Source organism: Papio anubis, chromosome 6 (assembly GCF_008728515.1).
Source record: "Papio anubis isolate 15944 chromosome 6, Panubis1.0, whole genome shotgun sequence".
In the NCBI taxonomy this organism is placed as follows: domain Eukaryota; kingdom Metazoa; phylum Chordata; class Mammalia; order Primates; family Cercopithecidae; genus Papio; species Papio anubis.
In genome coordinates this window covers 164,417,449-164,429,494 of record NC_044981.1, presented here as the reverse complement: position 1 = coordinate 164,429,494, position 12,046 = coordinate 164,417,449, and the positions used below count along the sequence as shown (strand labels likewise).

Sequence of the window (12,046 nt, the reverse complement as noted above, 5' to 3'; positions counted from 1 at the left end):
ACAATAATTACCTCCTGATTTGTATTGCCTAATCTTGTAAAAGAAAACTGGTTAGGAAATAATAGAACAGAAAACCAAAACCAGAAGAAACACTCAAAGGAAATTATCAAATGATTTCACAAGGGACTGTCAATAAAATCCCAAGATAGGCTTTTATAACTTTAAAACCCCGATTAAGGTGCTCCTTCACTTTCTCATTTTCATCAGTAAAAATGAACCAAAAATTACTGAAAGGAAACAGATGTTACAAAGTTTATCAGATGCAATTTTATAGAACAGTTTATTATTAAATAGACTTATATACACTTATCAACATAAATATTCCCTTGGCAAATACTGGAGCAACACCATGTATCAGATGCAACACTAGACTTTTTTTTTTTTTTTTTTTTAAATAGAGCCTCGCTCTGTCACCCAGGCTGGAGTGCAGTGGCGCGATCTTGGCTCACTGCAACCTCTGCCTCCCGGGGGTTCAAGTGATTCTCCTGCCTCAGCCTCCCAAGTAGCTGAGATTACAGGTGCCCGCCACCATGCCCAGTTAATTTTTGTATTTTTAGTAGAGACGGGGTTTCAAGTTTCTGCCCTCAATATTCACGCAACAGATGAGGGACACAGATCAGAAAGCATCAGGCCTCTGTTCAGTAGTACAGACCCTATGTACATTGCTGTTTTACTAATAGTATTCTGACTTAGGAAACGTTGTACAGCAGTTACTAATCAATTGTAAGTATAAGGAACACTTAAAAAACCATCATATCCATGGACTTAATTATTCTATATATAAATTATGTCTCTTATATACACAGTCATGCTTGCTACATAGTTCTTATGAACAGATAAGTGATTATCGTATGAGGCCCAGGATTATAACAGAGCTCTCCTGTACTTCAAGTAACTGTCAGGGCAACACACCACAATGTCCTCTAGCTCAGGTATTTTTCCTTCAGAGACAATGTACAATTACCTTGACTATACAATCTTACAACCTTACCCCATCAACAGCCTACAAAATATGGCAGAATTTCTCCTTCAGAGAGAATGCACAATTACCTTGACTATACAACCTTACCCCATCAACGCCCCACAGAGTATGGCAGAACTCTAGTTCATGACAGTGTTTCTTTATCTATGGATTCTCATTTAGAAGTATAAATTTTAAAATTTCACTTCTGAGACGACCATTTTCCTTCAATTTTATCAATATTATTTCTTACTACTTCCTACTAAATAAAGGCCAAATAAATAAAAAGGTGCATCAAATTACCAAATACCCATGCTCATCTATCTTCTCCCTTCCCCACAACGAAATGGGCTTTGCTATATTTCTTTCTGATTCTGAATAACACAAAAAGCACAAGAAAAAAAAAAAAAAACTACTGTGAGGTAACTATATTTTTGTGACCAAACTTTCAATAATTATCTTTATGCATTTATTTTATGTGATTCAGATCTTAATCATTTAACACATTTTAAAAGTCTTTGCCTCCCTCTTTCCCTCACTCAGTTTGAAAGATAGTATCTTTTCTATGCATTTACCTTTCTCTTTGCTCATGTAAACATATACACAGCATTGTGTTATCTGGTTTTGTTTATGATGACTGGGTATTTGTAAATGTACAGGCATACCTTGCTGCTTTATTATGCCTCAAGGATATTGCTCTTTTAAGAAAAAACAAATACAAGATGAAGGTTTGTGGCAAGCCTGCGTTGAGCACGCCTACTGGTGCCATTTTTCCAACACCATGTGCTCACTTTGTGTCTGTGTGTATGTGTTAATTCTCACATTACTTCAAGCTTTTTCATTATTATTATTAAATCTGTCATGGTGATCTGTGATCTTTGATGTTACTAGTGTTTTCAGGTGCCATGAACTGCACCCATGTAAGATGGCAAGTTTAACTGACAAATGTGTGTGTTCTGAATGTTCCACTCCCCATCTTTGCCTCTCCTTGGCCCTCCCTATTCTATGAGACATAGTAATATTGAAATTAGGCCAATTAATACCCTAAAATGGCCTCTACGTGAAAGGAAGAGCTGCACGTCTCTCACTTTAAATCAAAAGCTAAAACTTTATTAAACATAGTGAGGAAGACATGTTGAAAGCAAAGACAGGCAGAAAGCTAGGTTTCTTGGTGCCAGTCAAGTTATGAATGCAAAGGAAAACTTCTTAAAGGAAATTAAAAGTGCTACTCCGATGAACACATGAATGATGAGAAAGAGAAACAGCCTTATTGCTCATATGGAGAAAGTCTGAATGGTCTGGATAAATGACCAAATCAGCCACAACATTACAGCCAATTCTACTTTAGAGCAAGGCCCTAACTCTTCAATTCTATGAAGGCTGAGAAAAGTGAGAAGAGAAAAGTCTGAAGCTAGCACAGGTTGATTTGTGAGGTTTAAGAAATGAAGCCATCTCCATAAAATAAAAGTGCAAGGTGAAGCAGCTGATGGAGAAGCTGCAGCAAGTTCTCCAGAAGATCTAGCTAAGATCATTAATGAAGGTCACTACACTAAACAACAGATTTTCAATGAAGCCGAAACAGCCTTCTATTGGAAAAAGCAGCCATCTAGGACTCTCTAGCTAGAGAGGAGAAGGCAATGCCTGGCTTCGAAGCTTCAAAGAACAGGCTGATTCTTTTGTTAGGGGCAAATGCAGCTGGTGACTTTAAGTTGAGGCCAACGCTCACTTACCTTTCTAAAAATTCTGGAGCTTTTAAGAATTATACAAATCAACTCTGCCTGTGCTCTATAAATGAACAACAAATCCTAGATGTCAACACATCTATTTACAGCATGGTTTACTATTTTGAGCCCACTGTTGGGACCTACTGCTCAGAGGAAAGAAGAAAAAAAAAAAGAAAAAGAGAAGAACACTTCGAAACTACTACTGCTCACTGACAAGGCACCTACTCACCCAGGCTCTGTGGAGAGGTACAAGATTAACACTGTTTTCATGCTTACAAAAGCAACGCCCACTCTGCAGCCCATGGAACAAGGAGTGATTTTGACTTTTGAGTCTCATTATTTAAGAAATACATTTCATGAGGCTATAGCTGCCACAGATAGTGATTCTCTGATAAATCTGGGGTGCAAACCTGGAAAGTATTCACCATTCTAGATGCCATTAGAACATTCGTGATTCATGGGATAAGGAAAAATATCAATACTGACAGGAGTTTGGAAGAAACTGATTCAAATCCTATGGATGATTTGGAGCTGTTCAAGACTTCAGTGAAGGAAGTAAATGAAGATGAGGTGAAAACAGGAAGAGAACTAAGATTATAAATGGGGTCTGAAGATGTGACCGAAATACCGCAATCTCACGGTAAAACTTGAACAAACAAGGAGTTGCCTCTTAGGAATAAGCAAAGAAAGTAGTTTCTTATGGAATCAACTCCTGGTGAAGATGCTGTGAACGCTGTTGAAATGAAAACAAAGGATTTCAAATATTATATAAACTTAGTTGATAAAGCAGTGGCAGGGGTTGGGAGGGCTGACTTCAATTCTGAAAGAAATTTTACCGTACATAAAATGTTATCAAACAGTACGGTATGCTACAGAGAAATATTTTGTGAAAAGAAGAGTCGATCAATGCAGCAAACTTCATCTGTTGTATTTTAGGGAGTTGCCACAGCCAACCTAACCTTCAGCAACCACCACCCTGGTCACTCAGCGGCCATCAACATCCAGGCAAGCCCCTGCACCAGCAAAAAGATTACAACTTGCTGAAGGCTCAGATGATCGTTAGCATTGTTTAAGCAGTAAAGTATTTTTAAATTAAGGTAGGTACATTTTTTCTTAAACACAATGCTACTGCACACTTAATAGACTACAGTATACTAAAAGCATAACTTTTATATGTATTGGGAAACCAAAAAACTCGTGTGACTCCCTTTATGGTGATGCCAGATTTACTGTGGCGGTCTGGCACCAAACCTGCAACATCACCGAGGTGTGCCTGTATGTATCTCCAGGTCAACCCGCAGAGATCTAATTGACGTTGCAGAGCAACACGTCACTGAGTAGCAGACGCACTCCTTAGTGCTGGGCTTGTTGTCTGCTCTTTTATTGCTATGCACAAAATACTGCAAAAATAAATGCTCATAGAAATATCCTCAGGAATGTACTGGATATTTGTTTATTTTAGATGTCACAACTAATATTTACCACCATATTTCTAAACAATGTGTCCTTAACTGCTATTTACGTTCAGTTTTGGACATTATCTCCAATCTCGAGTGTGTGCCGTTCAGGACTACTGCAGAGGAATCTTCCGGACTTTCCTTCCCCACCATCTTTGGGAATTCCCTTCTCATATAGATTCTATTCTTGAATTCTCCCTCTCTCTCTTTCTTGGCCTACTCCATCATTCTGCTGGACAATGTCCTCCAGCACTTTTTTGAGATAGGGCACGTGTGAGGTAAATTTTTGTCTTGCATGTTCTGAAATGTCTTTATTCCATCCACCTAACACTTGGTTGACAGTCTGGATTGGAAATCATTTCACTCTGCATTTGAAAGTACATGGCAGGCCAGATTCCATAGTTACTGTTGAGAAGTCTAGCATCAGTCTTACTCCTAAAACCTTTACATGTAACTTGAATCTTTTGAATCATTCTTTTTAACACTAGTTTTCTGCAATTTCAAAATAATAAGCTTTGGTTTGGGTCTTTGTCAAAGCAATTGTACCATTATTCAGTGGGCCTTTTCAACCTAGAAATTAAACTCCTTCAGTTCTGAGAGAGATTCTAGCAGTATTTCCTTGATAACTTCTGTCTCTCCATTTCCTTTGGTTTTCCTTTTTTTTTTGAGACAGTCTCGCTCCGTTGCCCAGGCTGGAATGCAATGGCAAAATCTTGGCTCACTGCAACCTCCCGGGTTCAAGTAATTGCTCTGCCTCAACCTCCCAAGTAGCTGGGATTACAAGTGCGCACCACCATGCCCAGCTCATTTTTTTTTTTTTTTTTTTTGTATTTTTAGTAGAGACAGGGTTTCGCGGTGTTGACCAGCCTTGTCTCAAACCCTTGACCTCAAAGTGCTGGGACTACAGGAGTGAGCCACCATGCCAGGCTTCCTTTGGTTTTCTCTGATTGATCCCCCTTTAGTATATGTTAGATATTCTACACTAATAATCTAAGTATCTTGTCTGTTTTACTTCTTTTTCTCTTTGATCTGTATTTAGGTAGATTTCCTCATTGTCCACCTATCTTATTAATATTTTCCCCCTCGATCCCTTATTTACTTAACCAAATTTCTAAGAGCTCTTTCTCTGTTTCTTTTTCTGGCATTCTAGTCATATTTCACGGATGCATTATTTTCTTTATCTCTGTGAGTCTCACTGTTGTCAAGCTTCCATCTGCTCTCTCCAGTTTCTCCCTTTTAGCTCTAGTTTTCTTAATGTTTGTGTTGATTTGTCCCCATTTTAAAGGTACTTTTTTCAAATGTCTGTTGAACCTTGGCTATCGACATTTGACAGCAAATCCCATGAAAGCTGAATGTAAAGTCTATGTATGTGGGCAAGGGTTACTGTTGCTAAGTCTCAAAGTGATGTTATTAGACCAGAATTTCCAAAGGTCCATTTACATATAAATCTTTCTTTCGACAAGTGCCTTCTGAGAGGGATCCATAAATCTTCTAGATCAGTATTCTGGGTACAGTCTTTCACTTCATCCTCCTGTTTTCAGTGAAGACCCTTGTCACCTTGTGCTAGTCCTGTTACCTCCAAAGCCAAGGACTCCATTCAACAGCCAATTTTCTTCTTTTCAGCCCTTAGAAAGTTTCAAAGCCTCTAATTCCTGAGTCTTCCTGGGGCTGGGACACATTTGCCTGCTTTTGTCTTGATGTCCTCCCAGTAAGACTTCTCTGCTCTGGCAAGTTAGAGACCTCTCATTTACATCTGCAAAATTCCACAGACTACTCTAATCTCGTCATTTCTTCTCTCATTCTCTTTGTTCCTATGCATTTGAACAAATTTGTATTCCTTTATTGTTATTTTAATGTGAGAAAAACATGATTTCCCATCTACTGTCCGCTAAAAGTTGGGCTATATTCCTAAGTTACAAATCACTAGCTTTTCCAACTCAATGTAACTTCTTAGCTTCTCAGCAAGAAGATAAAAGTTATAAAACTCAAACAACAAGCCCTTTTATTTAATTCTACCTGTAGCTAACAAGAGAGGCACAAGACCTCCACACTGAATACCATGAAACACTGCCGAGAGAATTTAAACCACTAAGTAAATAAAGAGATACACTCTGCTCACAAATTGGAAGACTAAGTATTATTAGGATGAGAAGTCTCTCAAAGTTCATCTACAGGGGTAATGCAAACCCAATCACAATCCCAGAAGGTTCTGCGTAGACACTGACAAGCTGATTCTAAAATTTATAAAGAAACACAAACAACCGAGAATAAACAAAGCAATTTTTTAAAATAATGAACAAAACTGGCAAATACTTTACATAATTTTAAGACTTATTATAAATCTACAGTAATTAAGGCAGCTTGGTATTGGTAAAAAGATAGACATATATATCAATGGAACAGAAAAGAGACAAGAATTAGAACCACACATATATGTGGTCAGTTGCTTTTGGGGTAATTTTTATTTTCTTTAATTTGCCTTTTAATATTTTTCTTATTTTATAATAGAAACATATTACTTTTGTAATGGAAGGGAGACTGCTTTTTAAAAATATACATTTAGCACATGATTTGCAATTTATCAGATTCTAAACGACATGGTGGGGTGAAAATCTAGGTTTAATTTGATTTAAAGAAAATCTTCCATTTAAATGCAGAGTAGAAAGAGCTACTGATTTGATCAAGTTCCTTACCCGGGCAATGCAGTAATCCTTAGGGTTTTCTTTTTCCAGACCATACTTCTCTAAAGCTTCAGCCACAGCAAAGTCTGCAGGATCTGTAGTAGACAGCAGGATTGTCTTGTAGGGAATATTTGGTTTTAAACTATCTGCATAAATTCTCAATGTTCCACCTGAAAAAACATTTTGACATCTTTGAGTACAACTTACTTTATGCCAATAACAGAGGTAGCTAACATTTACAGTCACTTGAGAAAAAGGTACCTGCATTCTAGCTATAATGAGTACAAAGACAATCTGCCTAATAACGATTTTTTTCATTTCCTGTTAGATAACATATAATAGCAGTAACTAGTTGATCTAGTGACATTTAGAAACCATGAACAATCCAGTATGACAAAGATCATTTTCATCTTCTCTCTTCAAGCCAAAGGAGTTTTTATAACAATGAACTGATTTCCACTATAGTGAGGAAAGAAAAGGAAGGAACACCAGAATTTCTCTATGGTGCTGCTCTTTATTCAACTGCTTTCCCATTTCCTTACCTACATATTATCATATACCTATTTCTCCCATTTTCCTACTTCCTGATCATCAATCTGAAACAAACTAAAAACCCAGATAAAGTTAATATTAACCCACTAAATAAATTCATTTTTAAAAAGTGAAGTAGGAACCAGAAGATCTCAGGTGCTCGAGGCCAAATATTTTTCATGAGAGATTTGCCAACAGAGCAAAGTTCTATTTTTACTTCCAGGCACTACAAACTACAATGTCCTTTATAGCTGTGAATTTATTTAGGTGAAAAAAAGAAAACCAACTACAGCAGAACAATTTGGATATCCTGACATTTTCTTTTGTGTTTCTTTTTAATGGAAATCTACATGTATATGTCATAATATTGTCACTTTTGGTGTCATAATCTGCTTTCTACCTATGGTCCAAGATTAATATGCCCTGAAATCTGAAGTCTAGATGAAAGGATACTGAGGTAAGAAATTAAGATAGGCTCCACAGTCCCATTAAGACAGTGTGCCCCCTAGGTATGCACTCTAGCTTCTTTAACTCTCAATTTTCTCACCTGTAATTTAAGAGAGCTAGATTAGAAAATCTGTGGGTTTCTTGAAGCAAATTCTTAATTTCCATGATTCTATTACTTTTTAATTCTAATGCAGTTATTTCAGCTGCTGAATATTTCTCATACTCTCTTTTTCAACAAGTCTGGCACAAATTGCATTTTGATAACTTAGCTCACAGTAAAATCATGTTGGCCTTTTAAGAAACCAACTAGTCCACAGTAGTATTAGAATATGGACCTGATAAGCCGGGCCAGGGGAATCACAGGTTGCAGCACATCTTTACCATGTGCACGCTCACACTGCCCCGGGGCTCCCCTGTTCCAATGCAGAGGAACAGCAATAAGCAGGTCAGATGATGTTCCTGCCTCGACAGCTTACATTCTGTGGTTGGGAGGCAGGATGCAGAGGAAGAAGACTAACAAGAAAACAAATAAATACCTTTAAAATAGTGACATACATTGTGAAATATAAAAGGTTGTGAGAAAGAACATGACCGAGAGCATCCTAAGCTTGGGTAACTGGCCAAGAACTCTCTGAAGAATAAACATTTGAATTCAGACCTGAACAACAAGACAGAAGTAACCATGTGAAAATCTAAAGGAAGGGCTTTGTCTCAGCAGAGGACCAGCAGCTGCTAAGGCCCAGGGTTGGGGTACGTCTGGTTGGGTTCACTGGCCAGTACGGACAGAGTGAGGGGAAAAGGGGCAGATGAGGTCAGAAACCAGATGAGACCAGATCCTACAGGACTTCTCAGACCATGATCACATCATGAGTTTGAATTATTCCAGTTAAAGTGAGAGCCACTGGAACGGTTTAAGTTCTGTATGTATGAGTGTGTGTGTGTGTGTGTGTGCGCGCGCGCGTGCGCGTGCAAGAGAGAGTGCACATGTATGACTGTGTGTCTGCGTGCATGTGTCTAAGGAGGTGGGCAAAATGTCATTTGTGCTTTCCAAAGAGGATCCTGCCTTTTGGGTGAAGATAGGGAGATCAGCAACAGGAGAGGAGTCCATTTAAACTGTGTGTTTTCCATGACACCAGAATGCACACTCCTTATTTAATTACACTCCACATCCAAATACAGGCCTCAAGAAAGTCACAAAAAAAACATATGTACAATAGGATGAGTAAACAATTAGGTAGACCGCAGTTAACATCTATATGATTTTGGTTAGTGTCCCGTTTTGAAGATGAAGAAACTGTGGCTCTTGGTTTGTGCACAGTGGTTCCAACTGTACCCTGACCCCAGCTCCATGTGCTTCTGCACTTCACAGTGCCCTGCTACTCCTAAGACTGTGCGCTAAAAAGCCCAAGAAGAGGAAGAATCAACTAAAACTTATCTTACAATTTTGTTAATTTATCAGTGAAAAAAAAACCATAACAATAAATGGTGGTAGAATATTTGTGACACGAATTAATTGAGATATGTAGGGCATTTTGGGGTCAACTACATTTTGAAGCCATCATGAAGCAAATATAACTGTTAAAAAATACAAAGTTCAGGGGCAAAGCTTGTTATGAATTATGATGCCTGATCACCTGTGAGGTGAGTTTAACAGAACCAAATTAAGGGGGACATGTAGGTTCTGTCATCAGAACTTGAGAAACTAATCCTTGGGGTAAAAGAGAGAAAAATAACAGCCACAGTTGTCACTCTTAGAGAAGTGGTATTCACAGATGCCCTTGTCTGCAGCCCACACTAAAGAATCAACCTGATAGCTAAGCTGATAGCTGCAGTAGGCTGTAAGGATATATTTTTTCAGAGCAAGTTATTTGTTAAAACTAACAAATAAAAACCTTAGACTTCATTAATACTTTTGGCTTCGTTAGTATTAACCATAAAGGGTCATTTTTTGTTATCAATATTTAGTTAAGAGTTTCCTCAGAGTCTACATATAGAAAATGCTCCTTCTACCCCCAATCACCCCTTTAATAGACAAGCTGTACTTACATGTTCTGCTATTTCTCCTCCTAATTCTTTGCAATTTTTCCTGTTTTCTTTGCTGATTCCTCTTATCAATGGCTTTCCCTTAAGTTTCTGAATCACCTATACACTGTCTAACGACACTGATCACTCCCAAACCCTAATCACCATGTGCTACTGAAACACTAGCCTAAAATATATCCCATATCCCACCAGCACTTCATGTGACACACATAAACAAAACCTACCTTCCACCCCCAAACGTTCTTTCATTCTACAGTCCATCAACATCTTTCCAATAAAAAGCAGAGGGGCCATCCTGAATGCCTCCCCTCCTCAGTAAAATCCAGTCTATTGCCAGTTCCTGATAATTCTACCTCTTAAATATTTCTTCAGACCTTTCTCCCTTTATAGTCCTGCTGTCAATGACACAGCTCAGAGGCCCCTTATTCTTCATATGGGCAAAGCAATAATTTTAATGGGCATGCCTGCTTCTAATCAGAATTCTCTCAAATCCATCTTCCACTCTGCTTCCACAGTAATCTCTCCAGATATAAAGCTCAGGCTACAATGAAAGCTTTCTAAACCCCTAGCTTAAAACTCATCAACAGCTTATTAACAAAGCATATCAAATTTTTCCATCAAAATACCCTCAATGGCAGTGCAAACTACATGGGGGAATCTGGGGACATAAGCTAAGTGACATACAAAAACTTCCTATTTCATCGTAAAAAAAAAAATATATATATATATATATATATAAAAATGTTACATTCTAACCACATATAAGCATATTTCATTATAACAAATATTTTTAAAAGTTAGATACAAAAATTGACACTCCAAGCTAGCTATGTTTACCATGACTCACTACCTCTAGCCCATACTGGAATATTCTTTAAGGGAACCATAGAATAAATTCAGAAATTCATTTCAGTAATAATATCAAACTCATTCTTACAGTATACAAAGTGCCTTCAGGTCTGACATGTGGTTAGCACATGTAGCCATTGCTAAGCATTCCTCTTGTCTTTTAAAAACTTTTTACTACTCTTCTTCTTTATATTTTCTTTCAGACTCCTTATTTTCTTGTGTTTTTTTCGGTGCATATATTTAGAAATTATTTCAAATTCTTGACAGAACAAGACAAAATACACATAAAGGAAGAATCATTCACATCTCAAATATAATCTATTAAAAGATTTATGGAACCAAGAAGTCCCGCACTCTCTGAGACCTTTTTTGAATCACTGGCACAACAAGTCCTGTGAAATATGTAATTAGGACTCAGTTATAGGGTGCTAAGGGTCAAAATAAGAACGAACGCTAGGGTGGGCCAACGCTCCCCGCAGATGGTGGCTCTCTGGACACTAGGCTGAAATATGCTCAGGAGAAATAGAGTCCTGAGCAGTGTCTGCGATGGACGCAGAAGCAAGTGACCGTGCATTCAATGTGTTACGTCTCATTTAGATCCCATCCCAAATAAAAGAATTATCTGAGGCAATCAGGAAAATTTAAACAATGACTAGTTATTTGATGCTATTAAGGAATTATTACCAATTATTTTATATTGATAATGATACTATGGTTATATTTTGTTTTGCTTTTTAAGGAATCTTTATCCTTCAGGAAAATATACCAAAATATTTATAGTTGAAAGAATGAGAAGTTAGGGATTTGCTTCCCGATAATAGTTTGAAAATGGAGGCAATGTATTTTGGAGTACAGAAGAAACCTCGGTGATCCGTACACGGGAGTTTATTGTATCTTTCTCTCTTTTTTTGTATATACTTGAAATTTTCTAGCTTTTTTTTTTTTTAAAGAGCTGTATTGGGGGAAAGTATGAAACTAAACATATTCCTATGTGAACAGAACTATTGTACATAGGGTAGGCTGATTTTGTACCAGAAGTATATGGTACACATTTGTTAGGAAAAGGTTACTTCACCCATTGCTTTAATTAAAGCAGGTCTCATGCACGTATAAAGAGTGTAATTAAACAATGCTCTTTGTAACAGGTAGAACAGAGAAAAATACCAAGTTTGTACCTGAATCAGGCCGCCCATCTGAGCTCCGAAATTCCTGCATTCTCTTTTCCAATTTTTGTTGCCTCCGTCGTTTCATAACCACCTCAGGATTAGAAATGGTTCGAGTAAAGCTGGTTTCAGGCATGTCTTTGTAAACCTCAGCAGCCAGTCGAGAATTTTCACTATAAGAAAAAAAAAT

At 37.6% G+C, this 12,046-nt stretch overlaps 1 protein-coding gene across 18 annotated transcripts in view; it reads right to left on the bottom strand.

Moving 5' to 3' along the window:
- AFDN (afadin, adherens junction formation factor) overlaps nucleotides 1-12,046 on the bottom strand; it is a 142,243-nt gene that overhangs the window by 81,414 nt on the left and 48,783 nt on the right. For all 18 annotated transcript variants that reach the window (XM_021938064.2, XM_021938075.2, XM_021938067.2 and 15 more), the window contains exons 5-6: nucleotides 11,869-12,029; nucleotides 6,836-6,993 (exon numbers count right to left, since the gene is read on the bottom strand). In XM_021938064.2, coding sequence (XP_021793756.2) covers nucleotides 6,836-6,993; nucleotides 11,869-12,029 — 319 coding nt within the window. The remainder of the gene's footprint in view (nucleotides 1-6,835; nucleotides 6,994-11,868; nucleotides 12,030-12,046) is intronic.